Here is a 14,859-nt window from a genome sequence, read left to right on the forward strand (position 1 = left end):
CGCCCGACGGAGTCTGCTGCAATTGACACTCTTCTCTCTACTGCATCGCCCGACGACTGTGACCCTTGCTGAATCTGTTGCCTCGCCTGCTTCTCCACAGTCGCCTCCAATCTTCAGCTGCCGCCTGGGTCGATGGCTGTTTGTGTTGTTGTCTGACCTGCGGTCACCTGGGCTCTCTTCACCTATCGTCAGACGGTGCGTGCTGGTGTCTCTCGTGTTCCATCTCAACTGTGGAGCTGTCCGTGAGACCCCTGCCGTGCATTGCCAAGGGTCGCCTGTTTCTGCATTTCTGCCAAACGACGCTCCCTGCTGCTGCTTTTTGTTGTCGCCTAGTCTAGCAATTGACCTGCTCTGATCGACGACAGCATCTTCCACACCTTTCGCCTACTGCACAGCGTGCTGTCACCGTCCATTGCCTGAGCTGCCCGCATCCTCAGCGACCTGTCCGTCGCTCGACTCACTCTCAACTCGACGCTTTGTTGCCTCTTTTGTCTTCAGCCTTCTGCGACATGGCTCCCTTGCTGCCACAGTGCTTCCTCCAGTGCTATTTTTTCTTCTGCTAGTGCTCGGCATCTCTGCAATCTTCCAGCTGCAGTAGAGACTCTTCTTCCCTGTCAACTCCATCTATATTGTTCATGCTGCAGACGCTACCATTTCTGCGCTGTCAGTATTGCAGTGTTGAGTTGCCGACTATACTGTTGTGCTACTTTGTGACGGCTGAATCAAGTTCCTCAACCGTTAGTACTGACCTGGTAGAAGTTGGAGTCTATAAAACAGAAAATGTTCCTGTGCAAGTCACCACTATCCGCCTCACTAAGGATAGTTACCTTCAATGGAATACAGTTATTACTATGGGGATAGCTGGTCGGGGGCGAATTGTATATATCAATGGAAAGAAGGCAGAACCTCCTGAGACGAGTCCTGCTTGGGATACTTGGTTCCTTGAAGACAATCAAATCAGAACTTGGATTGTTAAACTCTGTATCTTCTGATATTCAGCCTCTTATCCTTCGTAATAAGGCTGCCAGAGACATGTGGGGTATTTTGGAACAAATGTATGGGCAAAAGAAGAAGGATGTTCGTGTGTACCAGCCGATGAAGAACATCTATGCTCTACGACAAGGGGGGCTTTCTGTGGCTGATTTTTATGCGATATTGAAATCAAAATGGGAAGAACTTGACTACTATTCTGATGACACATGGAGCTGTCTTCAAGACCAGTTGTGTCATTAGACTCAAGAATGAAAGAATAGGGTGTTTGTGTTCTTGGCAGGGCTTAATGATGAGTTCGAAGGTATAAGAAGTCGAATTCTCAATTCAAAAGAAATGCATAGGATTGAAGAAGTTTATTCTCGTACTGAAGCTGAGGAGCAAAGACGTCTTGTTATAACAGGAAGAAAGGAGGCTCATACCTCTTACACAGAGAGATCTGCCCTTGTTAGCCGTGCCCCTATGGGGGCCAACCGATCCTCTCGAAAGTGTACTCACTGCAAGAAGACTGGTCACACAGTGGAGTTTTGCTGGGATGTGCATCCTAAAAAGAAGAACGGTCATGGGATGTCTCCTAGCAAGAAGAAGCCTACTTTTGGTATGACTGAATCTAATGGAGGAAAACCATCAATCTCTGCTGAACAGATTCGTGAGCTCCGTGCATACTTGAGCCAGATTGAAACTTGCCAAGCTGAGACATTAGATGATGTGAAAATTAATCATGCCCTTGCAGGAGAAAAAGGTAATCCTTATATGGGAGAATGGATTGCTGACAGTGGTTCCACCCACCACATGACTGACAATCCTAAATTCTTTCATGAGTATAAGCTCTCATCAGGAAATGAACGTGTTTCTCTTGCCGATAGTTCTTCTATTTATGTGGCCGAAAAAAGGAGTCTCTCACTTTTAAACAAATTTCTAGTACATGATGCCTTACATGTCCAACATCTTCCTTTGAATCTCTTGGCTATCAGCAAAATTACAAAAGAGTTGAACTGTGAACTTATTTTTTATGTCATTCGTTGTGTTTTGTATGACTTGGTTACAGGGAAGAGGATTGGGATTGGTTTGGTGTCTGAAGGCCTATATCGATTACCCATTCGTGTTGCCACAGCTCTCATGACAACAGTCAGCAAAACGAAGAAAAAGAGAGAGGACTTCCTTCAGTTGTTTTTGTATTGACATGAACGTCTTGTACATCTTCCTTTTGGAGTTTTGAAACAGTTATTCCCTGATTTATGTTCTAATTTGAATATGAATATGATATCGTGTGATATATGTCAATTTGCTAAACATGTCAGAGCTTCATACCCTATCTCCACTACTCATACTGATGAAGTTTTTTCCTTGATCCATTATGATGTGTGGTGGGTTGAATTGTAGAAGTTGAGGATGAGACAGGGGCAGGACATTATTTGTACATAGGCCAAGATGCAGTAGTTGATATAGACAAAGTTTGTGCCTATGGACTTTGCCAAGAAGGCATACCAGGAGTAACTAGAGCTTTGTCAAGGGCATAGGATTGTGATAGAGTACACTGCAGAATTTAACCACCTGTCACTACGTGTTCAGGTGGCGGAGACTGAGTGCCAACAAGTCACTAAGTGTATCGCTGGTCTTCGCTATTCTATTAAAGATGCTTTCAATTGCTTTACACTAGAGTCAATAGATAAGACCAATAGTCATGCCATGAAAATAGAAGTCCTTAAAGCATAGACAGGAGTCTCGTCTGTTGAAATATGATGGTTTCCACCATGCTAAGTCAAGTTCTTCAACCCAAAGAGCAAGCTCCTCGAAGTTAGAAGACTCTACCTTAGAGACGCAGTCTAAGCATGTGACCTCCCATAAAGAAAAAGGCTTTGCCTTTAATACTTGGTCAAAGTTTCGTACCAATGACACTATTGTCCGTTGTTTCAAATGTCAAGAACCAGGTCATACCCAGTCACGGTGCCTTAATGTCGTCAAACAAACTGTCATGGCCGAACCTGCATATGACACTATTAAATTTGATCATGGTGATGCCCAAAGTAAGTCAGAAAATGATTCCATCACCAATGAGGAGACAATCATATATGATGGTGACGTCATCTACAACCTCTTGTATGTACGTCACATGTAGGAAGAGATGGATGCATTGGTTTCATAGAGGACACGAGAGCTAGTGAGCCTCCTCCATAGTGTGATGTAGTGGAATCCAAGTGAGTCTACAATCAAATATCATTATGATGGATCTATTTGAGAGGTATAAAGCCCACTTCATTGAGGACACAAGAGCTAGTGGAGCCTCCTCCACGGTGTGATGTAATGAGATCCAAGTGGATCTTTACCATCAAATATCATTCTAATAGATCTATTGAGAGGCATAATGTCTGCTTGCATTGTGATGTAGTGAGATCCAAGTGGGTTTTTACCATCAAACATCATTTTGATGGATCTATTAAGAGGTATAATGTCTGCTTGGTTGCGAAAGGTTATACCCAAACTTATGGAGTGGAATTTTTTGAGACGTTGTCTCCCATGGTGAGATAAGAGACTATGAGACTTATAATTTATGTGGCTGTTCAATGAGATCAGCCACCTTACAAGCTCAATTTGAAGATGTGAGGACTGCCTTTTTGTATGGAGACCTTTCATTGATTGTGTATATGCAGCAACCTCTTGGATTTGAGGTTCAAAAGAAGTGTCACAAAGTGTGCAAATTCAAGAAGACTATATGTAGGCTCAAGCAGAGTCTTCGAGTGTGGTTTCATAAGTTTTTAGAGGTGGTTTCTTAATGTGGTTTTCAGAGATCTCCTCTTGATCACTCCTTATTCATAAAAAAAGGAGCAGCAAGTATAGTGGTGTTGGTTGTTTATGTTGATGACATTGTTTTGACAGGTGACGATAACTAAGAGATTTCGGAAACAAAGGAGTTTCTCGAAAACACTTTGTGATGAAAGATCTTGGACAGTTGAGATACTTCCAAGGTAAATCATCTTCTTCATAGTCTTTTAAGTAGGAACGTTCTTACCTAAAGGTGGTTCCATGAGTACTTCCAGTTCACCAATATTAAGGAATGCATTCATTACTTTTATTTGGTAGAAAGACTATTTTTTAATGCAACAGCAATATGGGTACTAGTAAGGTCAAATGAGAAACTAGAGCAAAAGTTTCTTCATAGACATCCTATATCTTCTATCCTTTAACTAGTATCCAGCTATCTACCTTTTTAAAGTTCTACTAATCTAAATTCCGAGGAATTGGAACTTACAGATTAATATCAAAGTTAATGTCAGCTCTGTCTGATTTGATGTTTCTCCATTATTATGCTTTGATATCCTTAAAAATATGTATATTTTTATCTCTTTTTACTTTATACAACAACACTATTCCACTTTTTAGAGAAAAGACCAAGGTTTTGAGGAAAAGAGAGAAAAGTGATCAGTAGTTTTATAATGTCCATTTATGGAATTTATGTCCGGATACATTTATGTATTATGTTGATAATTTGGACGCTCTATTGCTTCAAAATGATTTTTCAGAGTTACAGAAAGGAGCTTGTTTAGACCAAGATCACATTTACTTTCAAACAAACTAAATAAAGTTTTCAAAGATCAGCCACAACTAACCTATCATTTTCGCATGCTGAAGAACCCACACCTAATATTGTGGCCTTGGTGGCTAATACAAGAACAGGAAGGACGTCCAAGAGCTTACGAATTTCTTGAATGACGGCTTCTGTAACACTTCGAAATGACAAGCAATTCCTACAAAAACACACACTTTTAACAGAAATACAAAAGAAGGATCACATAGTAATTGAAAAAACCATACACATCTAGTAGAAACTAGAAAAGTACATGAGAAATAACTGGCAGTTTCAAATCACACAAACACACATACACACCAGTGTCATAGATATTGCGAGATTTTCAAAAACCCAAAGACCGCCAGCAGGCGGGTGAAGCTCTCCACTGCCGTCCATTGGAGAGATCTAAAGACTAAAGGTAAGGAAGGAGGAAGAGACGTCAGGTGAAAATGATTTTATTTAAAGTGGTTTGGAAATGTACCAATGTGTACTGCCGTACTGGTAAGGGCATGTGAGCCATGTGACTTACCCTCTCATCAAATTAAAGGAAAAAAATTGCATCTTAAAAAGAGAACAGAAATGCACCAAAAATTCTCCAAACCAGGGCCCATCTAGTTGGAAAAATCTCAATTTCAGCTAGTTGTCAAGGGTTGAACAGTTAGCTAAGAGGAGCTGTGGAAAGCAGAAGATGCATCAAGAGGAGCTACAAAGGAACCATATTTTGTACAGGTTAGTTATTAGTGATCTGCTGCCTGCTAAGCAAAACTTGTTCTTTAACTTTGGCTAAGCTGGGAATGGGGAAGATAGAACTTGGGAGATTTGTTCAATTTCATGGGATCGCAGGGCTGAGCTAGATATTGCTTGTAACTGTCCCATGTTTCTCTGGGTTCATTTTTCCGGCTGAAATGGGCTCCTTTTGTTTTGATGCCTCAACTTTTTCTATAGCTTCTATTTGATAAATGTTAAGGGGGTTTGGAATAAAAAAGGGAGCACAAAATGCACATTCCAACACCAGTCCTAAATAAATTGAGAGGTGAACTGTAACAACTCGAGCAACTTCTAGGCTGGGGCCCCTGGTTCGGTGGATCCCAACCCACCCCCTAACAATTTCAGTTCAAACCCTAAAAAGGCTAAGAACCAGGACAACAATCTATTTAATAACCCTCCTTATAAGCCCTTGAAGATCCCTCACAATCTTCAATACGGGACTAAATTTTTTGGGTGTTACAATCCACCTCCCTTAAGGCACACGCGTCCGCACATGTCGGACCCCATGTCCGAATGTTGAACCGGCTCTGATACCACTGTAACAACCCGACCCACTTCTAGGCTCGTGCCCCTGTTCGGCGGATCTCAACCCACCCCCTAGCAATTTCGTTCAAACCCCAAAAAGGCTAAGAACTGGGACAATGATCTACTTAATAACCCTCTTTTTAAGCTATTGAAGATCCCTCACAATCTTCAATACGATACTAAATTTTTTGGTTGTTACATGAACTGGGTCCAACATAATTTTCTTCCTCTCATAAATTTTTAATCTTTGCTTATGCCAAAGTGATCCCACGCCAATGAATAAGAATGAGAACTTAGATTAATTAATAAGCAAACTACATTTTTTTTTATATAAATTTTACTTTTTCAGTATTTGATAATACAAGAAACAAATTATTATCTATTCATCACATGTGTTGAGAAATAATGAATACATGTGGTGGAGTAGATAGAATTTAGGTTTGGGTGTTTGGGTCTCTTTTAGAATTCTAAAATTTAATGGACCTAAATTGTAATTCTTTTCTTATCCCTACTTAAAGAAGTGATTAGCTCTAATCTGTGTTTCACAACTCACGGAGTCAACTGATTGACTTTGTTGACTCGGCAGAAAATTTGGGCCATTATCACATGTGGATTTCCATCGAGTTTTGATCTGAACTTTTCACAGTAGTTTCTCCTTTGTATTGATAAGATATTCAAATTACATGGAATTTTTTTTATTTAACCAGATCTTTCTTGAATTTTTTAAATTTGGTTTTTCTGAAATTTCTGATTTCAGGACACAGTGAAGAGGCACTTCTGACTTTTCATAGTCATATCTTAAGTTTCACATAGAGCTTTTCATATACTAAAATTGGTCTGATCCCAGCATGCCTTGAGAGTCACCGAACCAATCTTCAGAGAAATTAGTTTTCATCTATGTCACATAGGTACGGGTGCCGGTGCGGGTATTGGTGCGGGTACGGATACTGACCATTTTCAAAAAACTTGGGTGCGGGGGCATGGCCGTATATAAATATAAACAATAAGAAATACTTAAAAAATATGTATCAAAATAAAAAATATACATCAACATAAACAAATAAATAACATAGAAAATATATATAAACGTCTCTTGCAGCAGTGTGTTTAAAAAACCTATGAAAAACTTTAAACATATGGATTATGGACAACCAAGCAGCCCCCTAGTCAAATATGAACATCAACCGAATTTTCAAATCTAAAGAATAGAATAAAAAGTAAGGTGGAAAAAATTAAATCAAAGTAAAATTAAGCAGTTTGAATCTATAGGTACCCAAGTGTCAAAGTACCCATTTTGGGTACGGGTACGACGACACGGGTACGTGGACCTTACTGAAGTACCCAAGTGACTTAGGTCTTCATTTACCTATGAAATCTATAAAATTTGAGAATCTATCCCTTGACACCATTTCTGCACTAGTTAGGGGTACTTTAGCTTAGCATTAGATTAGTTTTATTATTTTCTGTCATTTCCAGCAGAGTAGTTAGTTTATTTCCAGAATATAGACAGACAGGATACTTGAATAGTTCAACGTTTTGAACTTTAGTTTTATTGTTTAGTTTTAGTTCAGTTGAATTATTTATTTTGCTTGCTAATCTATTTGTTGAGTGTTGTTAGGCCATTACAGCTGTTCTACAGTTTCCACCTATTCTTCTGCTTCTCTTACTGTTTCATGAACTTATTCATGGATCGTAACAATCTCAACAAATTTAAAAACAAAAAAGAGCTATAAAAAAAAAGGGAAAAAAGTGTTCTTTGAAGGAAAAAATTAATTTAACAAGTTTTATCACATTCTTTTCTGTGTACTTCGTGTTTTTTTTTCCTTTTTTCAATTTTTATCTTTTCTAACATTAATATCATGGATTAAATTTTAAACTTAAACTACTTATTTATCACCATTAAAACATTATTTTATATGACTCATTAGTTTCTCATGTATTCTATTTTTATTTAATGTTTATAATTTTTTTTAAATGCCAAGACTTTTCTGACATTTTCTTGAGAAAAACAACTTTGCTAAAACATATCCAAGAAAAGCTTTGTTGTTGGAAACGTGAGAATGATATTTGTAACAATGGTAAAACTATGGAATATAGAGCTGACAAGCACTTCCACACTGTAAAACAATAAAATAAATGATAAAAACATTGGAATTAAACATCGCCAGCAGTCAAAATGTCAAATAGAGTCCTTAAATAACTACCTGTTACCACCTGTGGCCCACATACTGGATGCTCGATCAGTCCAATAGAATGCACTGATGCTGAAAGCAAAAGCACATAAGAATCTTTCGAAATGCAAGTATATGCATTATACTCTTAATAAGAACAAGCCTATTGGAAAATGAAAAATCTAAACTAGTAACATGGAAGATACACTTAAGGGCACAAAAGCATAGCTACAGATTTGTTGACAGATATTTCTTCACAAGGTTTTCATGAGCCTTTTCAAGAAGTGATTTCTCTCAGCAAAAATATCATGTATTAAAAAAAATGAAAAACTAAAGAAAAAATCAGAAGAATAACGACCAAAACAGTTAAATGAGTTTTTAGGAAAATCAGCCAAAAAGAGGGAAAGTACATATGAAAGTTATAATGCACTAAGTAGCATCATTTTGACTGTAACATTATATCCAAACTGCAGCAATAAGATCAATATTTTGAAGACAAAGTGAATCTGTTTTATTACGCACCCAATCTTCTTTCTCATAAACATAAGAGTGCTGCCAAACTGACACTGAATTTGTATAGCAATGTCGAAAAACCATGATACACAATTAATAGATGGGAAAAGGATGTCTCTTTTCATTGAGAAAGTGTGGTACATCCATCGATTTGCTGGAAGCCATAGATGAAGTCTTTGAGTGGCATAGCCCTAAGCCATTACATTGTATGAAATATCATAACTGCACTGGATCAGCCATTACACAAAATGCAAACGAGAACAACGAAAGGATATGCCAAAGGCCAGATGAAAACAAGGAATAAAACTAACTGCAAATAGAACTGAGTGTAACTTTAAGGCTTTATATTGGAGACATTTTCTAACAAAGCTTCTATAGTAAAATGCTACAGAAACGTTCCATGTACTAAAATATTAGAGTATAAGAAAAACTAAGAGATCAAAAAAGAATATGTTGTATTATTCCAAATGGAATCCATAAAAATTTCTGAGAGAGAGAGACTGGTAGCTACCAGTGTTAGATTTTAAAGTCCAAATTTCTTCACCTGTGAAGAAGAAGATAAGACAAGGTGGAAGGATATCCTTCAACAGCTACGTGACATGGGTATGTGGGATGGACCGCGTACCCACTCCGGTACGCAGGTATTCGGAACCGGGGGCGGTGTTAATGTTGGGCACGGGTTGGATCAGGTATGAATCAGACCCAATCCAAACGATAAAAAACATTGTTTTTATGTTCCGAAAGGTCGAGTTCTTCAGCTTGACCCCGACCGGCATTCTTCTACATTAGAGCAGTAGAGCAATGACTGGTGGTGGCGATCACGTCCGGCGGCCACATCCGGCGGTGCACAGCGGCAACTGGCAACAGCCAGGTAAGTGTTTTTTTTTTTATTCGTTTCACTATTACAACTTAGGGTTCCGTTTTTTTATTTGAGGGTTTTTCATTTTTTTGATTTGGGGATGTTTTTGTTTGAAGATTGAACCATAAATCTTTTGATTTATATACGTTTTGATGTTTTGTTTGATTTTATGTGTTTATCTATTGGTGCCACTTTTGTTTGGTTGCATTTATTTCTATCGGCTATTTTGGCTGCCAGTTTGATGAATCTATCGGCTATTTCTTTCAATTCTCTTCATCAACCAAAAAATGTGAGGTTGCCGATCAACGAAGCTTATGCACAAGCCTAAATGAAGAGTGATAGCCGGATCATGATCGGTTTTCTCACTTTTCTATAACAGTTGATTGCTTATTGTTTTATAATTTTATTCTTTGAATTTTCTGATCATTATATATTTTTTGTTTTGCATTTTTTTATTATTTTGCTTGTAGACTTTTTTATAGGATTACACTTATGACCTATTAATGTTTTTTTTTTCATTTTATCATTTTTTAGAATTTAAAAATTTGCCGTACCCGCGTACCTATAATTTTCAAAATTGCCATACCCGAACCCGTATATCGCTGTACCCGTACCCTTACCGTACCCACACCCATGTGACATAGTTCAACAGTGAATCGGCAGCGTCAATCAGTTTTGGCATGCCCTAATTTTATTGTATCAATGACACAAGATGTACAGAACATAAGAATACATAACTAATGGATAAAATAACAAGTCTGTCCCTTGTTACATGTTGGGGCAGAATGCAACATAGTGAAGCCATATCGGACCCAGGTCAGATCCACAAGCATGACTCAACCTTAACAAATTTCAACCATACCATCAAATGCCAGACTTAATGGAATTGTTCAGACCATCAATTTTAAGGACATCAGACAGTGGAGATTAAGTTGTAAAAAAATGCAGCACATTGTTTTTTCAGGAGACAAAATACCCCTCTAAGGAGGCAAGACGTCTCGATCAAGGAAACTTGAGAGAGAGAGGGAAACAAATGAGTCTACTTAAATGAGACTAGTTGCCTCCTTTGAGTGGTATTTTGGACTCTTGGAAAGACAGCATGGCTTCTGCATTTTAAGTCTAATCTCCACCATCTGATTTCCTTAGAGCTAATGGCCTAGACGATCCCCATTAAGTCTGGTATATAAGGCTCTAGTTGAAAAGTTGTTCCTGATAGAATAATCATGCATCTTCATCACAAGTCATATGGAGCAACATTTGAAGTCTTTTGCTGAGTTACAGGAAAAAATAGTGAAATTTTTTATAGATGAACTCCAAATATTAAGCCTTGAATCACCAACAATAATCACAGAATATACGCAAAAGTAAAATACAAAACATTCTACCAAATGTGATCATTGTTGTTAGAATACCGTGTAATAGGGAACCGGGTCCGGATATGGACCCGGTACCCATGGGCACGGGAACCGAGGACGGGCTCGATTCCCTAGGCGGGTCTCTCTACCTCCCTCTTTTATTCTAATCACTTATTGTAATTGTTGATTAAGTGAATTAAGTTTTCTCTCTCCTAGGGTTGCGGTTTTGCCCCTAGGTTAGAGCTTCCCCGTGGTTTTTCACCTCGTTCCGATGTTTTCCACGTAAATCCTGTGTTTGTTTTTCTTTCTCTTCCTCCGCTGCGTGTTTCTACATTGTATTAGAGCCAAAATTGTGCTGTTTGGTTTCTTCGTTTGTGTGTGATTTAGGGTTTTTTTTTGGAACCCTAAGTCTGACCTTGCTGGAGTTCTATCTCCGACGTCGCCCTAAGTCCTGCCGCCGACGCAGCCCACCATCCCACCGCCGCCCGCCGTCGCCGTCCGCCGGTCTAACACCGCCCGACGTCGCCTGGGTGCGCCGACGCCGCTCACTGTTCGACGCCGCCCGCCGTCGCCTGGCCTGTTCCCCGCCCAGTGCCTGCTTGCCGGAAATCCCGCTGCCCGTCCTCGATTGTAGGCAAAGTGACGCAGCGCTCGGGTCCTCCTGCGTTTTTCTGGTATTCTCTGACTGTTGGATTTCTTTTTTGTGGTCGTTATGGCTGAAGAGATGACCTCCAAGACCGATGTTACCTTTGACACGGGCAGCAATCCTAAGAGCGAAAATTTGTCTATTCAAGTCACCTCTATTCGGCTGAACAAAGACAATTATCTCTCTTGGTCTGCTGCGCTTGAAATTGGGATTACTAGTCGCGGTCGTCTGCCCTATATCACTGGGGAGAAACCTACGCCTAATAAAACTGATCCTGGATGGGCGACTTGGGCGTTGGAAGATAGTCAAGTTAAGGTTTGAATTATTAGTTTTGTCTCTGCTGATATTCAGCCCCTTATTTTGCGAAAGTTGACCTCATATGACATGTGGCCTGTGCTTGCGAAGATGTATGGCCGTAAAAAGAGAGTCCCTGCGTACATACCATATTAAACGCAGCATCTATTCTCTTAAACAGGGTGACTTGTCTGTGGCATCCTTCTATGCAGCCCTGAAGACTAAATGGGAGGAACTAGATTATCATGTGAATGATGACTGGAATTGTGGGTCTGATCATGAACTGTACTGGAAGAAAGAGTGGATGGACTGCACTTTTATTTTTCTGGGAGGTCTGCGTGATGAGTTTGAATCCATTAGGAGTCAAATTCTCAACTGTGACGAGACCCCTGGAATTGAGGAGGTGTATGCCCAGGTGGAATCTGAGGAACAATGCCGTCAAGTGATGCATATTGACTCTAGTCATGGTAGTTCACCCTCTGCTTTTGTTAGCCGTGCTCCAGGGACTCCTATTCGGCGTTGCAGTCACTGTAACAAGTTGGGACACTCAGTTGATTTTTGTTGGGATCTTCATCCTAAGAAGAGGCTCACCCGTGGTCGTCCTCCCTCTGGTAGGCGAGGTCCTCCTGTGCCTGATACTAGCTCTCCAAGTGTTGAAAAATTGAAGCTTTCCTCTGACCAAATCAAGGAATTACAAGCATACATCAGTCGGTTATCTACTACTAAGGAGGAAGCCTCCACGTCTGAGGGAGCTCAGTTAGCCTAAGCTCTTGTTGCCACAATTGATCAAGGTAATCCCTTACTTGGTGATTGGGTAGTTGACAGTGGAGCTACTCATCATATGACAGGGAACCCTAAGATGTTTCAAGAGTACAAATTGTCTTCAGGGCAGCAACACGTATCTCTGGCTGATGGGTCCTCGATCTTTGTGGCTGGAAAAGGGAGTTTCTCCTTATTAAATAAATATCTTCTGCATAATGCTCTTCATGTTCCCAATATTCTTGTGAATTTGTTATCTGTCAGTAGCATCACCAAAGAACTCAATTGTAATCTAATTTTCTTGGCTGATCATTGTACCCTACAGGACTTGGTGACGGGGAAGAAGATTGGGATTGGTTCGGTTATTGATAGCCTCTACAGACTGCCCGTACAGGTTGCCTCTCCTCTCATCTCAGCCACTAGCACACTGTTGACGGGCGTGGAGGACAGGTCTAGCATTATGAGATGGCACGAGCGCCTTGGACATCTCCCATTCCAATTGATTAAGTTGTTTCCTCGGTTGTTTACTTCTGTTCCCATGGACTCCTTCACATGTGAAGTGTGTTAGTTTGCTAAGCATGTTAGGGCTTCGTACCCTATTTCTATCAATAAAACCACTCGTCCTTTTGCTTTGGTTCACTCTGATGTTTGGGGTCCTTCGGGAGTACCCACTTGTCGTGGTTTCCATTATTTTATGACTCTGATTGATGACTACTCCCGTTGTACGTTCATGTACTTGTTGAAAGAACGCAGTGAGGTTCCTGTCGTTGTCAAAAATTTTGTTGCCTTTGTCGAAAATCAATTTCAGACCTCTGTTCAGATTTTCCGTACTGATAATGCCAGGGAGTATGTCTCCCAATCCCTGGATGACTTCCTGCGGGGCAAGGATATTGTTCATGAGACGTCCTGTAGTTATACTCCTCAAAATGGCGTGGCCGAACGTAAAAATCGCCATTTATTAGATGTCACCCGAGCTATTATGTTCCACAGGCACGTTCCTAAGCGCTACTGGGGCGATGCTCTCCTCACTAGTGCCCACCTCATCAACCGTATGCTCACTCGTGTGTTGAATGGCCGTACTCCTTACTCTGTGCTCAGTCCCACTCATAACCCCTGGCCTCTTACTCCTCGGGTGTTAAGTGTGTTTGCTTTGTTCATAACCATAGTCCCACCATCAAGAAACTTGACCCTCGGTTTGTCAAAGCTGTCTTCTTGGGGTATTCCTCCACTCAGAAAGGATATAAATGTATCGATCCTACTACATCCAAAATCTATGTCTCTCGGGATGTTACCTTTCATGAACATGAGGCATATTTTCCTGTGAATCCTCTTCAGGGGGTTGTAGAGGGGACAGTGTGGAAGAGTATTCTCCAAATCAGCTTATTCAGTTTACTGACTTCTTGGACTACAAACTTAGTCACAGTGTGGAAGATACAGTCAGAAATGATAAAGACAGTCATGTGGAAGGGGGCCCTGTGGATGATCAGCCCACATCTCGTGATCATTTGTTTGGCCAGATTTACACTAGAAAGGAGAAAGATGTGGTTGAGACTGTTGATGTAACCAATCCCAATCCTGTGAGTTCCCCGAATGAACCAAGTCCAATGAATGAAGAGCTTCCCATAGCCCTGCGCAAAGGGACCAGGTCATGTACTTCTCACCCTATTCAGAGATTCATCTCATATTCAAAACTCAGTAAAGAATACAAATGCTTTATTACCACTTTGTCTATGTCTGTGATTCCCAGGTGTGTGGAAGATGCTAGAGAGGATCTTAAATGGCTACAGGCTATGACAGAAGAGATGGATGTCTTGGCAAAGAACAACACTTGGGAAGTGGTCGATATTCCCAAGGGGACTCACTTAGTTGGTTCCAAGTGGGTGTTTAGTGTGAAGTATAAACCTGATGGCACTGTGGAACGGTATAAAGCTCGTCTGGTTGCAAAGGGGTTCAGCCAAAAATACGGAATTGACTATCTTGAAACCTTTGCTCCTGTTGCAAAACTGAAGACTGTGAGGGTCATTTTGGCACTTGCAGTGCAAAAGAAGTGGGGCATGGACCAGCTTGATGTCAAGAATGCCTTCTTGAACGGCCATCTAGAGGAGGAGGTCTATATGAGCATGCCTCCCGGATATGCTCAAAGTGAAAAATGCTGTCATCTCAAGAAGGCCTTGTACGGCCTGAAGCAGTCCCCTAGAGCATGGTTTGAAAGATTGAGGGCGGTAATGAAGACAAATGGGTACAAACAAGGAAATGGTGATTATACCTTGTTCATTAAGCAGAAAAGTGGCCTGGTGAGCATTCTTTTTGTGTATGTTGATGATATGATTGTCACAGGTGACGATGAAGAAGAGAAAAGGAAGATGAAGGAGAGGTTAGCTGCTGAATTTGACCTTAAAGATCTGGAAAAA

General features: G+C 40.4%; 1 protein-coding gene across 5 annotated transcripts in view; it reads right to left on the minus strand.

Annotated features, from left to right (window-relative positions):
• Positions 1-14,859, minus strand: part of LOC116253821 (DNA repair protein XRCC2 homolog) — a 65,594-nt gene that overhangs the window by 22,935 nt on the left and 27,800 nt on the right. For 2 of the 5 annotated variants that reach the window (XM_031628772.2, XM_031628769.2), the window contains 2 exons: positions 8,056-8,115; positions 4,599-4,736 (listed from right to left, as the gene is read on the minus strand). The exons of 1 other annotated variant lie outside the window; for it this stretch is intronic. In XM_031628772.2, coding sequence (XP_031484632.1) covers positions 4,599-4,736; positions 8,056-8,115 — 198 coding nt within the window. The remainder of the gene's footprint in view (positions 1-4,598; positions 4,737-8,055; positions 8,116-14,859) is intronic. 2 more of the 5 variants (XR_007573456.1, XM_031628771.2) reach the window with 2 other exon arrangements.

The sequence above is a fragment of the Nymphaea colorata genome, chromosome 5 (genome assembly GCF_008831285.2).
Source record: "Nymphaea colorata isolate Beijing-Zhang1983 chromosome 5, ASM883128v2, whole genome shotgun sequence".
In the NCBI taxonomy this organism is placed as follows: domain Eukaryota; kingdom Viridiplantae; phylum Streptophyta; class Magnoliopsida; order Nymphaeales; family Nymphaeaceae; genus Nymphaea; species Nymphaea colorata.